An 18,108-nucleotide genomic window follows, 5' to 3' on the forward strand; every position below is an offset into this window, starting at 1 on the left:
GGACATACAGTATGTTACATAATAACCCTAAAGAAGAATGTAAGATTATAATGAAATCTTGATTAATCATTTAAAAGTCAAAACGAACTTGCCAAATGCCAAATTAGTCACTTGCGTAACTAGCTTATTGTTCTAGTCTGACAATAACACAAATCTAATAATTCGACTAGTATGATTTATCTATCCATTACGTGGGTGAGTCCATGCTGATCTACATTTTTCTGCTGCTCCTTTTATTCCCAACTGATCCCATACAGGTCTGACCAGGATAAACCAGACCCTAACCATAAACACACACGAGCGCACACGCTATAAAAGCCAGTAACCGCCTCCGTGCTGGTGGAGTCATGACGGAGAGCGGCGGGGCTCTGGAGCGCCTGAGGTGAGTACATGCGTAAAGACGCACAGTAGCTGGAAACTGGACTTTAGAGCAGAAGCTTCAACACGGTATGGAGAGGTGTGTTTCGGACTGGATTTAGCTAGTTGTTTTTAACAATAAGCCTGTATACTAATTTCATCATTGATTTGTTGAAAAAACGTGTCTTTAATTGATTCTTTTTCTAATAGTTAATGACACTGAACAAATAAGTTTGCAAGTCTTATCATGGTTGATTTAATGATGTGAATAATATCATATGAAGGGAGTGAATGAGGAACCAAGCCTTTTGTTGCGAATATGACTTTTTTTTTCTTAATTACATTACAATTATGGTGAAGGGAAAAACGTAGGTTGCATAATCGCTGTGTGGTTTGAACATTATGAGCTGCAGAATAGTTTGGTTATTTTCTCCTCTTATTGACAAGATCTGCAAAAGGAGAAGACTCTTAGTCATATGCTGACTGATCTATTCTCATGTTGATACCTTTTATTTGTGTGGAGACTTACTACAGGGAATGTTTATACCACAAGTCACTGTAGATTTCAGCACAAACAGCCACAATGAATCAGAGACTGTATTTTAAAACACTTCAAGTGTTGACTTAAAGCTGTTAACCTTTTCTGACTTTTTAAATATAACCCTGCCTGTATTGACCTCATAACAGAAAGATGCAGGTTACCTGACCACCTGTGCTACTGTTACTACTACTGTTCTTACTGTTCTCTTTCTACTACTGCTTGTGCTTCTGCTACTAGTATGTGTAAAATATCATATTCATATAGCATGTCAATACAGTTAAAAAGTATTTATAACTGCAGATACATTAAAATGTGAGCAATAAATGAACATGTAGCAAATGAATGACAGCCAATTACAAAGAAGAAAATGTATACAGTATGTATACTGTAGTTCAAGTATAAATAAGTCTTAAAAAGTGTAAGTGGCTTTGTTTTTGTGCTCTCATGCATGCACTACAAACCTGACAAGGGCCCCAACACAATTATTGTATGAAATTCTTGGACTTGTGATGGTGTGACATTTTTCCCAGTTGAATCAAAGGGACAAAGAAAGCACTATAATCTACAATAAACTGAGTCCAAGGCTGTTGGAAGAGACAGAAAGGATCATGTGTCTTATAGCATTTATCAAAAAATTTACATATCTTCTTGAGAAGTAAAGATTGATGACTGATGTGATATTATTATGTGGTCATTTATAGGATAAATTGAAATACATAAATATGTTATCAACCTCAGTGTAAATAAGACTAAAATTAGTTGATGGTCATTCATCTTGAATGCTACCTATGTTTCTGTGTTTATTTGATTATGTTCAGGGTCGGATTAACCCTCGAGGGGGCTCAAGGACAAAAATGAGATGTGAGATGCATTTTGAGTCCTGTCCTTCAAAAAAAGATGATCAGGATTAGTCGTTAATGCGAGTGCCCCAAAACAAGATATATGTACACTGAAGTGACAAAAGTCCTCTAGCTGCCGTAGTAATTATGATGGGAGCAAAAAGGAAAATTAGATGATGTTATTATAGAGCAACAAGGTTAGTATAGGGAGGAGGTTGGGGTGGGTTGATGGGTCAACAAAACATCAGACTTTTACACAAGAGATCACTGTTCCGTTCTTATCTCCAACCACTAGTCAAGACTGCTTTTTACAAACTATGACCACCCATTATCCACTAACCTTAACCACGTGGTTATTATTGTAACCATAATGATGACAGTTTCCTAACCTTAACAAAATACTGATTTTAACCCAAACCATGATCTTTCTCTGACCCTAACCAAGTGTTTTTTGTGCCTAAACCTAACCTTAACCAAAGCGTTGTCACATCATAAAACATATTTATTTTTTAACAGTGATGTGTAACTGTTCTGGAAGGCTCAGATAAATGATGTCATCCTAATAGTAGGGGCGCCACATCAGAAAACTTGTACAGTAGTGACTGAACTGTGAATGAAGGAAATTTAAAATGAGCAAAAATACCCTGGGGTTTGTAAAGGGTTAGATCAAACAAAACTCTTTTGGAATTCAGAATTGTTTTGGAAGCCATGTTAACAAGGCAGGATTGGAAAGTAAGCAACTGCCTAACCATGTAATTAACTGAATAAATTATAAACAGTGTGTTTGCTCATACAGTATGCACCACTAAAGCGCTTTATAAACTGAGATTATACATACCTCAAAAAAACACCTGAGTTAAAATCTAGCATTTTATTAAATATTGTTCTTACTGGCTAATGCATGGAGAGAGGAAAAAATGGGGGGTCAATAAGGGCCCACGACTTGTTTTTATCCCAGGGCCCTCTAGTAGTTTAATCCAGGCTGTCAACTTCACTAGATTTGCTGTAAGTGAACAATAATAACTTTGATTCAGTGGTTGTCTACATGAGAACTGTACAACACTTCCCTTAGCCACAGACCTACTTGAAATCATAACTCATGATTTAAATCATGATCACAGTTCAGCTAAAAGGCAACACGCGTGTGAAATTTTACAAAATCATGGTGTCACGATTCCATTCAGAATTAAGTTTTGTTTCAAAAATCTATTTGCAATTTCATATATAGAGAAGGGGGCACTATTTTCAGGCACTTACTCCAGTGCACTGTATAACTATAATGAATTGCAACAAGAAATATAGCTAGCAGTTGGTCTAGATGACGATCACTGTCTGACCAAACAAGACAAAGACAGAAAAGTGTGTGAGAAGATGTATCTATTTTATTTTCAAAAGTGAACTCCATTCATTTGGAAGCATGTTACAGTCGCCTGCCTGTATATGAATAATGAAACACCTCTGGCTCACTGTCTTTTGTAGAAACAGTAGCTCAGTATGATGGGAAAAAATAGTACTGTTAGTAACATTAAGGGCCATATTTTCCTGAAATAGGGCATAGGTGCAGATCCAGGTCTTAATTCCTGGCACGTGCACGTTTGGCTGTGACCAACATATTTTTGCAATTTTCCCAACCATCAGCACTGGTGCACTCTGGGCTCAGCCAGGCGCAACGCAGAGGAGAGAGTGAATAGATTATCAGTGGGAGGAATGCATTATGTGCAGGTGGAGTCAGGACGGACTTCAATAATGATGATCACATGAGCTCCTCTCATTCCCTTTAAACACAGCAACAGCTGAAACGAGGGAGAGAGGCTGAGTGAGAAGGAGGAATGAGTTCACCCCTGAAGTTTGGGGTGTCATTCAGGACACCCCAAATATTAATATTCATCAATCCGTATATGCTGACAATGGCAGAATGAAAATGAAGCTGATGTGCTCTCATGTGTGCTGCTGCTTATTTTGTGCAAACAATTAATAAAGGATCATAAATCCTTTTAAAACTCCGCAATTGTACTCCTCCATATTTGAAAGTCCTCATTTATGCGTTTAAGTATATACAATATCCTTAAATAAACAGATACAAAATCAGGTTTAGAAATTTGCTGGTTAGTGTTTGAAAAACGCACAAGTTCTGTCACTGTTTCCTCCAAATATTTAAATGATGAATGAAGGTATCCACGCTGTGCCAACTGTGCATAAAGTAAGCAGGACTGTGTTTAAACCTATTTTAAAATGATTTCATGAACTTGTTTTATTTGTTCATGGATTTATTCAGGATGTTGATGTAGGCCTACTCTGTTTAGGAAGGAGTGTGCACGGCACAGGACCTCAAGCTGTCAGAGGCTATTTTACACACTGATTACATGGATACTAGGGATGTGCAGAGAGCCCAGTATTTGTATTTGTATCTATATTTGTATAGGCAGCAAAATTATTTGTATTTCTGTTCAAATAAAAGTGGAAAGAGGCTTGGAAATCCTGTTTTTGGATTTATTACGCTTTTAATTTTAGAAAATTAAAGTGTTACAGTAAGTGTTCATGAATAAACTACCTTATGAAGGAGGTCCCCACACTGGGTCTCAAACTGGAGTCTCCCAGATCATACACAACTGCTGACTACTGAGCTAAAACTTTACTCATTGCCTCATTGCAGACAGACCTCTACCTATTTATACACCCATAACACAGAGACAGCACACCGTGTAACTTGTAGGGAAAAACTTCAAAAGCGATTATTGCTTTGCACTTTTCACTTCGCATGTGTCAGTAGTTCAGCTTTATCTCTGGGAAACACCCCCAACTCTGAGAGTGAGTTGGGGGCGTCATGTAGCAGGTGGATGTGACTCCCCTCGTTGAGACCTGCTGATAGATGTAACAGTGGAGCAGAGGAGAGAGACTGAGATAGCGATGTAACCGACCTGCACGCTGGTATTTGACAAGTTTTTGGTTTTTTTTCCTGAAAACAAATAATTTTTTAAAATATTTGTACGAAATAAATATTCGTCAAAAACCCACTATTTGTGCTTTTCCGATAACAAATTTGTATTCTGGCACACCCCGTAATGGACACCTCCACACACAGACCTGATTACTGCAATATTTGGAGACTTGACTGTAAGTGGCGAAACTAAAAACTCACTGTGATGATCCTCATGACATGACAGAAAAAATAATTTAATTCTCTAAACTGAGTTTGAACTTTTATGTAATAAAACTGTCTGGACCGTTTTAATGGAGCTCAGGACGCATCCTGAGGACCGCTGCATTGCTTCAAATTATTTTATTGTTAAACTTGAAATCTGTGAGTAACAGTTTTCCAGTCTGATGTGTAGAAAATACAGAACATTAATTAATGTAAATCCTGAACGATCCTGTCGCCACGTGGGAAGATTGAAATAATTAATAAAGTTTCCTCTGCTGTGCCATCTGTGTGTAAAATGACTGTCTCTTAAATCAGAGACTACAGCTGTTTAATGGACATGATATATATCCGACATTCTACAAGTTGTTGTGGGAAACGGAATACGACAGAACATATTTCTGAACTCTGGATCACCAGATAACGTTCATGTGGATGATTTTATTAGCAAGACTCTGCCATAAAAATTGTGTTTTGACTCTCATGTCAATCTGCAGTAAATGAAAAAAAAGTGTAGGAAACTGAAATGGGCAAAACTTAATATAAATGAAAGGTGTTTTGTGATTTTGGAGATTTTCTCTTCTCATTCCTTTTTTTCCTCCCTCTTCCTCTTCAGGAGGTGTTGCTTCCCCTGCCGTAGACCTCACTGTCAGTTCTGGCCTCCTTGTTGCACTGGAGACAAAGTCATGACTGCCTTCAAGGGCATCTGGACTCAGGAGTTCTGGCGCTGTGTGGGGGCCGAGTTCTTCGCCATGCTCCTCTTCGTCCTGCTCAGCCTTGGTTCCACCATCAACTGGGGGGCTGTTGAGGAGGATCCCCCTCCCCGTGACCTGGTGCTCATCTCGCTCTGCTTTGGCCTGAGTATTGCCACAATGGTGCAGTGCTTTGGCCACATCAGTGGTGCTCATATCAACCCAGCAGTCACGGCAGCCATGGTGGTGACCAGGAAGCTCAGTCTGGCCAAAGCAGTCTTTTACCTGTTGGCCCAGTGTGTAGGTGCCATAGTGGGAGCCGCCATTCTGTTCGGGATCACCCCCGCCTCTGTGAGGGGGGGTATGGGGGTCACCATGGTAAGAGGAGAATGCATGTGTTTGACTTTATTTTAAAACATTATCATAGATTATTTCACAGTAATGCTGTCACCTTATTCATTCCTCTGTGATGGCAGATATTTATTTATTAGTTATATCATAATACTCTCTCTAAAGTTAAAGTCCCCCTCCACTCTAAAATGTGTTTATTCTTGTTCCTTCATTTGAATGTTTAAGCTTCACTGTGCAGAATGATGGATGTGCAGAGTTTGTTTTCACATTCATCTGCTGAAAGTGGAAAGTTTCTCTGAGTTTATTGAAAATCTGATTTAAGGGGTGGGCCTATGAGCATGATTGGTGACATCACAACTAGTTTTGAAGCCAGTCCTGATCCAATATTCAACACAAATGTGATATGGAAACTTGAAGCCTCCAGTGCACACACAGTACACCGTGAATGGACTCTCGTGTCCAGCAGTTAAACTTCTGAAATGACATAGATTTGCATATTCATAGACTCTGTAATTTTGAATAAGGTAGGAGTAGATGCCATTTTTAAGAGTTTAACATGGTACAAACACACATTATTTTGTACATCTTAATAAATTTCTGAAAGGTGACTGAGCCCTGATCCTAATTTCCAAAATAAATTCACTATTACTATTCCACACTATTCTTGCTTGGAGAAGGAGAAACTAAAAAAAGCGATTAATAGGATTACTTCCAAGCAAACACTTGCCATGAATCTAGTTTACCATCAATCAGCAACAGAGATTACTGGATAAAGACTTATTCTGTAATCTTGAAGTAGATTTTAGTGTAGAAAAGACTGTCTGGGGATGCCAAGGTATCCTTATAGTTATACTGGACACATGCCACATAACTGTCACCACATCATCTGTGGGTTTGATTCTGGCTCCAGACCCTTGTTGTCCAAAAATGCAGAAAAATGTATCTTAAAAAACGAAAGACTGTGTGCCTTTGCCAAAGTGGCTTGTAGAAATCACATTTACAGGTTATAGCCTTAAGCCAGAAAAATGCTGGAAAAAGCTGATAACTTGCCTGGAGCTATGAATGAATAAAGATGTTGTAGTAATATATTATAATAGAATATAATATAATTGAGTTGATTAGTTCAGAAGAATTTTCTTATGAATCTTGTTGTTTCTTGCTCCCATTGCTTCTCATCCAGCTGGTTTTCTATGGATTTACTGAAGAGGGTAAATATGTCAAAAGTCTTAAAATCAACATGATAATGTTTTCTTGATGTCACAAAGACCCCATTTCCACCTAGTATTAACATGTGATACCTATCTGGATGTGTTCCAGACGTGGTCCCACTGATCCAATATATGTTCAGATTACAATAGGTTCTATGTGTGTTATAACCAGATACAGATCACATACTAGGAGTATTATTATTATGATTTATTTTTGTGCTGCTCATATTACTTTTGTATTTCCAATACAGGTGAACACGAACATCTCAGTGGGAAACGCGCTGGTTGTAGAACTTTTCATCACCTTCCAGCTGGTCTTCACTGTGTTCGCTACCTGTGACCACAAACGTAGTGATCTAAAGGGTTCATCTGCTCTGGCCATCGGTCTGTCTGTTTGTATTGGCCACCTGTTTGCTGTAAGTACCCACTTGTCCAGCTGTTACTATACATAGATACATAGAAATCAATAATAAAGCTATAAAGAGGAAGGGTGTTCAATATCAAAACCATCCATCACTGACACAAATGACTCAAAACACTGCACTCACACAGCAATCACAACAGCCCTGCAATAAACACTATTCAGTTTAGGTTGAGATTGTCTTAGAAAAAACATGTTTCTAACTAGCAAAGTGGGTCTTGCGTCTCCACTTGCTGGTTTGGTTCATGTATGTGCAGCAGTGCAAGGTGCAAAAAGGCTGAGTGAAGGTGAATATCAATCAGAGGGTGTGGTGATTAATAAATACACTCTCAGCCAGTCACATTACTGGTCTCATAGCTCTGAATCAGCTGAGCCAATCACAGTGAAGTATGACATTGACAGATCAACAAATGGAAAGAAGCTTATTCATATTTTTTTGTCTGAGTTGCAGAGCAGTATGACATGAACACACAGCACCATAAATCTGCAGCCAGAGAGAGATGGTGTGGGGTTTTTAACAGTTCATTAGTACAATGACGATAGAAAGAGTGGACAGTCGTGTGTAATGGCAATGCACTCTGGCGCAGAACTTCTTATATCAGAAGCTGCAGATTTATCAACATATCTGTCCTGCTGCCTTCAGATGCTGCAGAGATTTAATGTTAAAGTTCACTTAAAGTTACAGAGACGCTTTTCATACAGTATAAAGCAGCTGTTGACAGCAGATACTGTAAGAATCATCCACATTCATTTATAGATAAATGCAGACTGATTTACTGATGTGTTATTTTTGATACCAATTTAAATGCATCTCTACTGAGTGGGGATTGTTCAATGAAATTAGTTTAATTACATGTTGAGCATCATTCTGTTATTGCTGAGCATTTGCATCAGCAGCAGAATGATGTTGCACCAGAAACAAATGTGGTTCTGATACGTTCTGAGAAGTTCTAGCACCCAGTTTTCACCAAAATACCAGAAACTTGTTTTGTGCTGCTTCATTTGAATTAACAACATTACTGCCTTTACTTTCTGAGAGATAACAGATAGCAGACATTATTAGACCAAAGACTTTAAAATAGGAGACTGCTGTTTGCTGTCCATTTCCTACCCATAGTCAAAATTGGTTTCTTTGACCAAGCAGTTCCTCTTTTATCCCTGAATGATGAAGTTTCTAAGTAATTATTTTAACCCATTTTAACCCATTTTAAGCATGATCTTTGTTCAGACCTTAACAAGTAGTTTTGGTGGCTAAACCTAACCAGACCTTAACCATAGTGTTGTCACATGATACAACTCTAATATGAATATTTTCAAAATGATTTGGGAAGGCACTGACACCATTTCTACCTGTCCACAGGGGCATCAGATCAGGAAAGGCTTAGCTGGATTATTTTGGAAGGCAATTACAAAAACCATGTTTTTGCTTTAGTTTGGAGGACTTGTTGCAACAATCTACTATTTACTGAATGTCTCACTGTCTTCAGATTCCCTACACTGGAGCCAGTATGAACCCGGCCCGATCCTTCGGCCCAGCCATGATCACATGGTGCTGGGAAAACCACTGGGTAACAAAATTTTTATTTTATTTCATTAAAAAGCTAGACACTATCAGTATACATCATGTATAGCTGTGCAAAGATTGCTTTATACCATACACAGAACCTAAACTTCTGGATCCAACAGGGTCTGAGTTATTCAAAATCAGAAAGGTTTTTTTGCCTAAAACACTTAACAGGAGATACATTTCATATAATGCAGTACTTATGGTGGATTCTCCCCATTTTGAACAGTTGTTCAATGTCAATTTTCTGTTTGGCGAATCATTGATAAGTTTCAGTTGTCTACAGGTGTCTCTGTGTTCCACCAATAAAAAAACAGAGTAAGAGTTCTCTCTGAGTCACTTTCAACAACCAATATTTCTACAGAATCTCTGAGAATCTTTGAGATGACTCTTCACTGCTGGTATCCTGACATGTCATTAGTATTGTGTGTTTTCTTTCTGTGTTCACTTGGCTTTGATATTGTTTCTTGTTTGGATTTTGATCTTTGAGATTGTAGTTGTCTCATCTCCATCTTGTGTCATTTTCACATATCATTGTCTGCTTTCACATGGGCTTCAAAAATATCTCTGTGGACATTTTTCTGTGTCTCTCAGTTGAGGCTTACCTACTGGCATCAAGTCATTCTTGCTGTGGTTGAACTGGATGTTGCTGCTGTTTCTCAGTTTTGGCCAGTATGATATGGATTGCCAGAAAGACCAGCTGTGGTACATGTTATCAGTAAGATGGCGCCACTCTAGTGGCAGCTTGTTGCAGCAGCTCCTCTTAACTTGGCTGCTGTAACACTTTAATATACCATGAACTTCACAATTTAACAGAACTTTATGTGAGATCTATAAAAAAAATCAGTTCACCACCAAGAACCATCAGCCTCCAGACAAACAGGACAGAAGAAAATCTGAGGAGAAACACTTGACTGGTCACCTAAAATATATATATATGTGTGTGTGTATGTGTGTGTGTGTGTGTGTGTTTCAGGTGTACTGGGTAGGTCCAACACTGGGTGGGGCTCTGGCTGCTGCTCTTTATGAATACCTGTTCTGTCCAAACCCAGAGCTGAAGAAACGCTACTCGGAGGCCTTCATCAAGACACCTTTCACTGCAACTAAACACCGGCAGGATTCAGTCACTGCTCAGGAACCTCTTTTCACTGTCATGGACGTGGAGAGAGCTGAAAGGAAGGAAAGAGAGAGAGAGAGGGAGGTATCAGAGGAGGTGTTGTCCTCTGTGTGACTAGAGAGAGACCGATGTTCAGACTGCTGATCAACAGTCCACTCTGAAGGAGACAGACTTCCTGTAGACTGGCACAGCAAACACTGACGAATGATGGAAGGAAGAAGGAAAAGAAATGCAAATGTATTTAATGTGTAACAAGACTAACAGAAATATTTGGGGTCCTTCTTGTGTTTGTCCTTATTTAGTAAAGGGCAGCACCAAGGTTTTGTGCCATTAAATGGAAGAAAAAGCTAAAAACTGTGTTCATGCAGTTTTCAGGGTGTTGCTGTTTAGAGGGGGGAATGGAAATGCATACAAATAGCCGCTGCACCTACAGTAAATGCATCACTGACAATGGGACCTTGCTGAAAGTGAGGAAATTGTGTCTAAAATTCAACGCACTGCAGCAATTTTTCAACGGAGACAGAGAGAATATTGGGAGAAGAAAGAGTGAGTAACGATAAGACAACTTTTTTCTGTCTTCAGCAATAGTTCAGACAATGAAAACACTTTTGTGACAACAGTACAGAATATTGGGACAAACTGAATGATTCATTATAAAGTAACTTTCAAGAGCTGCCCTTTCAGCACCACAACACAAAACAAAAGAGCAGCAATGTACCACTGTTATTCTTACATGATTTAACCTTTCTGATTCCCTTGAATATGTATATTTCCTGATGTTTAATGGCTCACAGCAGGCTCAGTCTGGTGTGTTATGATTGAAAAAGACTCATTAAGTATACAACATTAACTTATCATAACTCCAGGAGGCCTTTTTAATTTAACCACTGATCTTTTTTTTTGTGCCGACAACATTAAGATATTGACCTAGTAATTCTGGACATATAGCCATTATTGTAGGTCAGTATGTGTCCTCTCTTCAACCAATAATTTGTGGTCCATAGCCGTGCTGCAGCCATGTTGTAGATCCTTACTACTACTGAAATGTTAAGTTTAGCCTGAGGAGGGAGGCAGAGAAAAGGTCTTTTTGCATGCTAACATAATTTGGTATGTTGTGACATCAGGCAAATGTTATGATCACAGGTTACCAAGCTAATATTTAGCCTGTAACATTTAGGATGCTACATAGTAGGGGTGTGCCCGAATACAAATACATTATTCGGCAAAGCACAAATAGTGGGTTTTATACGAATATTTATTTCATACAAATATTTAAAAAATTATTTGTTGAGGGTATTCCCCAGAGATAAAGCTGAGCTACTGACACACACAAAGTGCTCCCAAGGGACTCTCCATAACCTGTTGTTCCCCTTCTCCTTTCCACAAAGTTAGGTTGTAAAAAATAGGCAATAAATGAAAAGTGCAAAGCAATAATTGCCTTTGAAGTTCCTCCCTACACATTACATGGTGTGCTGTCTCTGTGTTATGGGTGTATAAATAGGTAGAGGTCTGTCTGCATGAGGTGATGAGTGAAGTTTTAGCTCAGTAATCAGTGCAGTCATCTATGATCTGGGAGACTCCAGTTCAAGACCTGGTGTGGGGACTTCCTTCATAAGGTAGTTTATTCATGAACACTTATTGTAACACTTTAATTTTCTAAAATCGAAAGTGTCATAAAAACAAAAACAGGATTTAAGCCTCTTTCCACTTTTATTCAAATACAAATACAGACACAAATAATTTTGCTGCCTCAACAAATACAGACACAAATATAAATACTGGGATCTCTGCACATCCCTATTACATAGTATGTTAGCAAATTGAGGCTAATTATTATGTAATTACTTATGTATCATTTCATGAGCTAAAGTGTTGGACCAGTGGAAAATTTTAATATCCAATACTTGTTTGGATATTTTTTTCTTGACTGGCAATAAATTGGCACAACCAGCACCTGCCCAGCACAGCGCTCTGTCGGAGTTTCACTTGGGTGGTTATGCTGCTGGTACTCCCAGGCACTGTACAACTGGCAGTCCTCAACTTTGACCACTGCATGACCACCTGCCATAGTCAACAGTCAAATCTCTTCTCCTTAACTAGAAGAGTACAAGACACACACTGAGTTGTATATTAGCTTATACTTCTGCTCTTTATTGAAGTTTTCAATAAGATCCTATAATATTATTGTCAAAGGATATGACAAAAGTCCGTGAACATATGCAGCGTAGATTGTCTATATGTATTATATTGAAATTTCTAAGTTATGCTTTGAAAAGCATGATCAGCCATTACTGATGTTGAGATCTGGATCTGGAACAGATGTATTATTGTCCTCTATTGGGAAAAACACAACAAGTAGTTACCATTTTGTTACCATAAAGCCGAATTAAGTATGAAATAGTGACGTAAATGTGAACATTACTAAATCATTGCTACATTTTGGTTTGATGTATGTATCACAACTGAGGATACTGTAAAGCAGGACTAGAATAAATAGACAATGCTCACAAAACCAACAAAGCAGATAGATAACTATAATGAAGGTGTTGCTTATACCATTAAACTTTATATTGATAAGAAAAGATATTTACAAAATAACTGTAAATAATGACTTACAGTCCCAGGTTTGTTTTGGGTCATCATTTTGCTGCAGGATGAACACCTGATCAGCTGGGAGTAGACCAGAGGGGACTGCATGGCTCTGCGGGATGCTGTGGAAGCACTTTTGGACCAGGCAGCCAGTCGCTCTGTGCAAGTCACCAACTCTGGATCCAGCAAAAGAGTCCAGACCATCACACGACATCCTCCAAGCTTTTATACAGGGTATGGAGGCCTACAGTTGTAGAGACACCTGTAGGAACTGTTATTATCAATTTTCAAGGCTTCATTTACTTCCGTTTCTGCAGAAAAACTGATGAAAAAGAGTTGTTTACACATTACTTGATCCCTAAGTTTTATAACTCTGAAATTTACATTATTTTTCAGATGTTAGTAACCTAAATGTTGTTTTAGCTCTGGCAGTTTACTGATTACCTTTCCACCATTTAAGGTTAATCACTGGACTTGAACTGCTTACATAGAATGCAGATTTGTGGATTTTTTCTGCCATCTCTGACATTAACACTGAGTTAGGAGGAGATCTGTTCATGGACAGTATGGAGATCTTTTTATGGTTGTCTGTGAAGTGAAATCACTTTTTTATTGCGTATATGTAGTTTTTTTAATGGTTGATAATGTAAGAAATGTGTATATTGTGTAAATACAGTCAGATGTGTAGCTCTCTACAGAACATACTACAGTGTATCTACATGAACCAGTCATAAAAATGTAGCAGGAAAGCTTTAGTGGACTTTATTTCTGTCAGCACATCTTGTTTTTTGGTTGAATATAGATGTATTTCAGTGTGGTTATGATTTGGCAGATTGCTGTCCATATGAATACATGTTAGTGTTTGAGGATAAACTGAAGAGTGTTGAAGTGAGGATATAAACATATAAAATGTGCTGCAGATCCACAGAGTTTTGTTGCTTGTTTGTGTTTGAGTGAGAGAGTATTCAGGTCATTTGAAGACTATAGTCACTGAATGCTTTTTGTGTGAAAACAATGTAGATATGTCACAGTTTGATCCATAATTGTTGCTGTTGTGTTGAGTGTGTGAAGACTTTTGAAGATGTAAACTCAGTGTTGAACCACGCAGGTAACCAATTGTAAAAAACTGTAATGAAACTGAAAAATGTTACACATCTTTTTCATCTTTGTGATGCTCTAAATAAACTAAATAATGTGTATCATGCAAGCTAACATTTAATCTCAAAACTCAAGAACAAATTACATTAAATAAATACATATATGAATGAATAAATGCATGTTCCTGTGTTTTTGTTAGGCTAACTTCTTAAACTGACCAAACATGAATAATAACTTTAATTTCTACACACAAGTTGCACAGCGTTTCATGGTCAAATTTAATAACAGAATGAACACATGCTAGAACAGGAACAGCAGGAGTCGGGTTAGTTAGTTAAACTTTCTTTATTCAGGAAGACAGGAGAGACCTTAGAAGCAGTCAAATTATACAACATCAAAATGGCTCAGAGATGGTTATTCAGAGCACTTATGTTAGCATGTTCCACCAATGGATATGGCAAGGTTTAAGTGCAGGTGAAATTCCCTCATAATCTGTGAAAACATCCATCACACATATCTGTATGTGCTTCTGTCAACCAGCAGGTGTCACTAACAGCCTATCTTGCTATGGTCCAAGAGAATGAAAAACCAGCTGTCTGTGTGTGTGTTGTGTGTGTGTGTGTGTGTGTGTGTGTGTGTGTGTGTGTGTGTGTGTGTGTGTGTGTGTGTGTGTGTGTGTGTGTACTGCAGTTCCAGTAGAGCTTCCATACTCCCTTGGCTATTTATTAAAATTTTAATCCTAATCGCTCCATTTAAATTAATTGGAGAGAATGAATAAAACAAACTCATTAAAACTGCACTGACCAGTCACACATTAAGCACTGAACAGTGTTATCAATCATAATGCCTCAGAACCTTTTATGTGTTTGTGTTGTTGTTTCTGTTCTTTGTCACTGGCATAGTGAATAAATTGGATCAACTTAACTGTGCATAATTTGAAACACCTTCTGCTGTTGCTGACATTTCTTATTCTCATTGCATAAAAGTCAAATATTTGGGCTGACCCACTTAAATTGCAGATATGGCTAAAAATATGTTTGTTCATATCTTATCCAGTTTTTGAATATGCTGTGTTTGTATATATTAATTAATATGAGTATGAACAATATGAATTACAGCTATGCAGCTCACAGGGTTAATGACGCATCACATGCAATTTTCATTTTGCTTTACAAAATATTTTTTAAAAGACGTGGGCATTTACCAGGAAGATAGACACTATTGAGTTGGCTTATGGGAAATGTGGAAATGTAGGATCTAGTGTTTTTGGAGCTTTACCCAGGGACTAAAAGTCAGAATATCTGTGTCTTCTTCTTCAGTTCTGACCACTCTGTTTTCATCTGTCTCTTGTGAGTTCCCTAATTTAATGAAAGTGCAATGCTAAATTGCTGGAATATCCCTTTAATGTAAATCAAAAACTATGGCTACATTCATATCTATTGTTGCCACTACATATATCATAATGCTCTGTAAGAGCTGTTTGTGTTATAACTTCAGATTGGACAGGAAATATAAAACAGTTACATTCTGTGAGGTGCTGTAAAGACAAACAGTATGAGATTTATTACCACTCAACATCTCAGAGTTAAAGGTGATGTTTTGTCAAGGCTCAGTTTATACTTCCTTTAGCTGCAGTATTTAAATTTATAAAAGTAATGATAAATATCATAAGAATATAAATGGAGTCTAGACACTGGTGCTGTTCAGCCAGCAGGTGGTTGATGGAAAGTCTCTGGACATCCTGGAGGTCATGGTGGTAATGGGAAGGAGGTGGGTCTAAAAGACAGAATGACCAGATTGTAATTATATTTAACACTTCAACACATGTTTTAAGACATTTAAATATTAACTTATAATTAACTTATTAGAAATTCTTCTCCTTATCTCTTCCTTCTATCTAATGTAAAAATCCAAAAGATGTCTCTGACGTCACTGTAAAGTCCATTCTCAGTGTTTGCGCACTGGAGGCTTCAAGTTTCCACATCACACTTGTGTAAGTTGCATATTGGACCACGACTGGCTCCAAACTAGTTGTGATGTCACAAATCATGATTGTAGGTATACATGTTGAACTCAGATTTAAGGTGAGCACACAGACACTTTCATCCTTCAGCAGATGGATGTGAAAACAAACTCTGCACATAAATCATTCTGCACAGAGAAGAGAACAACATCCAACTGAAGGAACAAGAAGAAAAATTGATTTTTGAGTGAAGGGGGACTTTATAGAACAGCATCCAAGGACTGATTGACTCAAGTAACACAGGCATAAAGGTTTTGCTCAGATGAAGTGACAGAAATGTGAATGCAGGGATTTTGATAGGTTTGGAAAGCAGAAGTTTACTCTTGTTAATACTATGCTAAGTTTACTAGCAATATTATTTTCATTATATGTATAGATTAATGGTTCTCCAAAAACCCAAGATATTAATATAACCCTCTCACTGCATATACATGCTGTGTCAACGTCACATCCGCTGGTCTGCGCAAGGACAGGTATACAGTTTTGACTTTAACCTGTTCTCCTCTTTTATGACCAGATCAAGAGCCACTACTTGCAGATTGCAGATTACACCCTCCTTTATTCAAAACACACACACACACACGCATGCTGAAATCCTACCCAGCTCCATTCTTTTGTCTTTTGTATTTGGGTGAGATTTCAATGTGTTGCTTCAAGCCACCCGGTTGTTTGGCAGGTTATTAATAATGTATCATAGATCCAGTTAAGACAAAGTGACAGCTTGCTTTCTGCACAGATACAGGCGATGCTTATAGATGCACATATCAGGAGCTACAGAACAAACTCCTGCTGTTCTGGCCTCAACATGGAGAACATGGAGGCATGTAGTTTAAAATATCACTGTGACCTAATGAGAGTGCCACAGTGAAACATAAAAACATTCATATGAAAGTGAACAGGGACTACATTAACTTATTATAGCAGTGAGCTGTTTTACAAGCAAAAAGGAAAGCAAAGAAAAAAGAAACTGATCTAATCAATGTAGCTCCAACAGGATGAAACTAAATAACTATTTGTCCAAATCAAATGGACCTAGAACGTCATGCTTTGGTTTGTCTGTCAGTTGGTTCATCAGAAACTGAGAATGTACATGGTTGTTAATACTATTTTTGGACTGTTCAGATCACAACTCAGATCTGATCTTCAGTCTTAGTGATCACGCTCTCAACACCTCATACTGAATAAAGGTTAGTCATTTGTTCCCTCTACCCCTGCGAATCCCTTTCATACCAAAGTTGAAATGTTCAAAATTTTGCAGTATGAAATTGAAATATTTCTATAACAAAGCTAACATGCAGATGTATAGACCCCTCATGCACTACGGGTCAAGGGTACTTTTTGTCCTCCCTCTAAAGCCTGCATTCAAACATTTTGTAAACTGGTCAAAAGGAACTGATGAAATATTTGAAATAAGACAAAAAGGTTGACAGCTGTGGAAAGAACCACACTGAGGACGATAAGTGAAATGAAAGATATAGTAATCAAACCAGCTGATAAAGGTGGCGGGCTTGTTCTGATAGATAATAGGTCATGTGATACATTCTCAACTTGCAGATGAAGTTTTTTAAATTGGACTCAAAGGTGATCCTTGCAATGAATTCAAAAAAGAGATTGATTCTTTTCTGTCTTACTACTTAAGTAAGGGTTATATCTCCCGATCTGACATGAGATTTTTGATCAACGACTTTGTACAGTATGTCCTCCATAAGGTTGAGTAGTGGATGACTTTCCCCTGTCTTACCATTGGTTTGATTTGTGCAACTGTTTTGTGAACATATGCAAATGCCCATGCCGTTACTATGTAAGACAAGCCATGGGTCAGCCAATATAAAAATATGAGTACTTCAGTTGTAAGTCCCCAGCCATTATCTTCCCTTGGCAGTGACGTAAGAAAGGAGTTGATGGATGCTCGTGTTAAACAAAAATCCAGTTGAAGATCCCTGTAGTCATCAAAATAGATTTGTAAAAGAGGCATGTGAAGGATCAGTAAGGCATCAGAAATAATTAATAGTAGTAATAGTTATCAGTGTAATTTCTTTCATAATTTGGTCTGCACCCATTCTGCATTTCCTTCAATTATTATACTCTTTCAGTCAAAGTTGGCTTTTTGTTGGAATAGACTGTGTAAGTGTCGCTTGTGTCATTATTTGTCTTTTATGCCTGGGTGAG

At 37.9% G+C, this 18,108-nt stretch overlaps 1 protein-coding gene across 1 annotated transcript; it reads left to right on the forward strand.

Annotated features, from left to right (window-relative positions):
* Positions 1-262: 262 nt before the first annotated feature.
* Positions 263-11,911, forward strand: LOC137188352 (aquaporin-4-like). The gene is made up of 5 exons (XM_067597981.1): positions 263-382; positions 5,493-5,946; positions 7,379-7,543; positions 9,036-9,116; positions 10,089-11,911. The coding sequence occupies exons 1-5, from the start codon at positions 348-350 to the stop codon at positions 10,341-10,343; spliced, it is 990 nt and encodes a 329-aa protein (XP_067454082.1). The 5' UTR covers positions 263-347; the 3' UTR covers positions 10,344-11,911.
* The last annotated feature ends 6,197 nt before the right edge of the window (positions 11,912-18,108 follow it).

This window comes from Thunnus thynnus, chromosome 8 (assembly GCF_963924715.1).
Source record: "Thunnus thynnus chromosome 8, fThuThy2.1, whole genome shotgun sequence".
NCBI classification, from domain to species: Eukaryota; Metazoa; Chordata; class Actinopteri; order Scombriformes; family Scombridae; genus Thunnus; species Thunnus thynnus.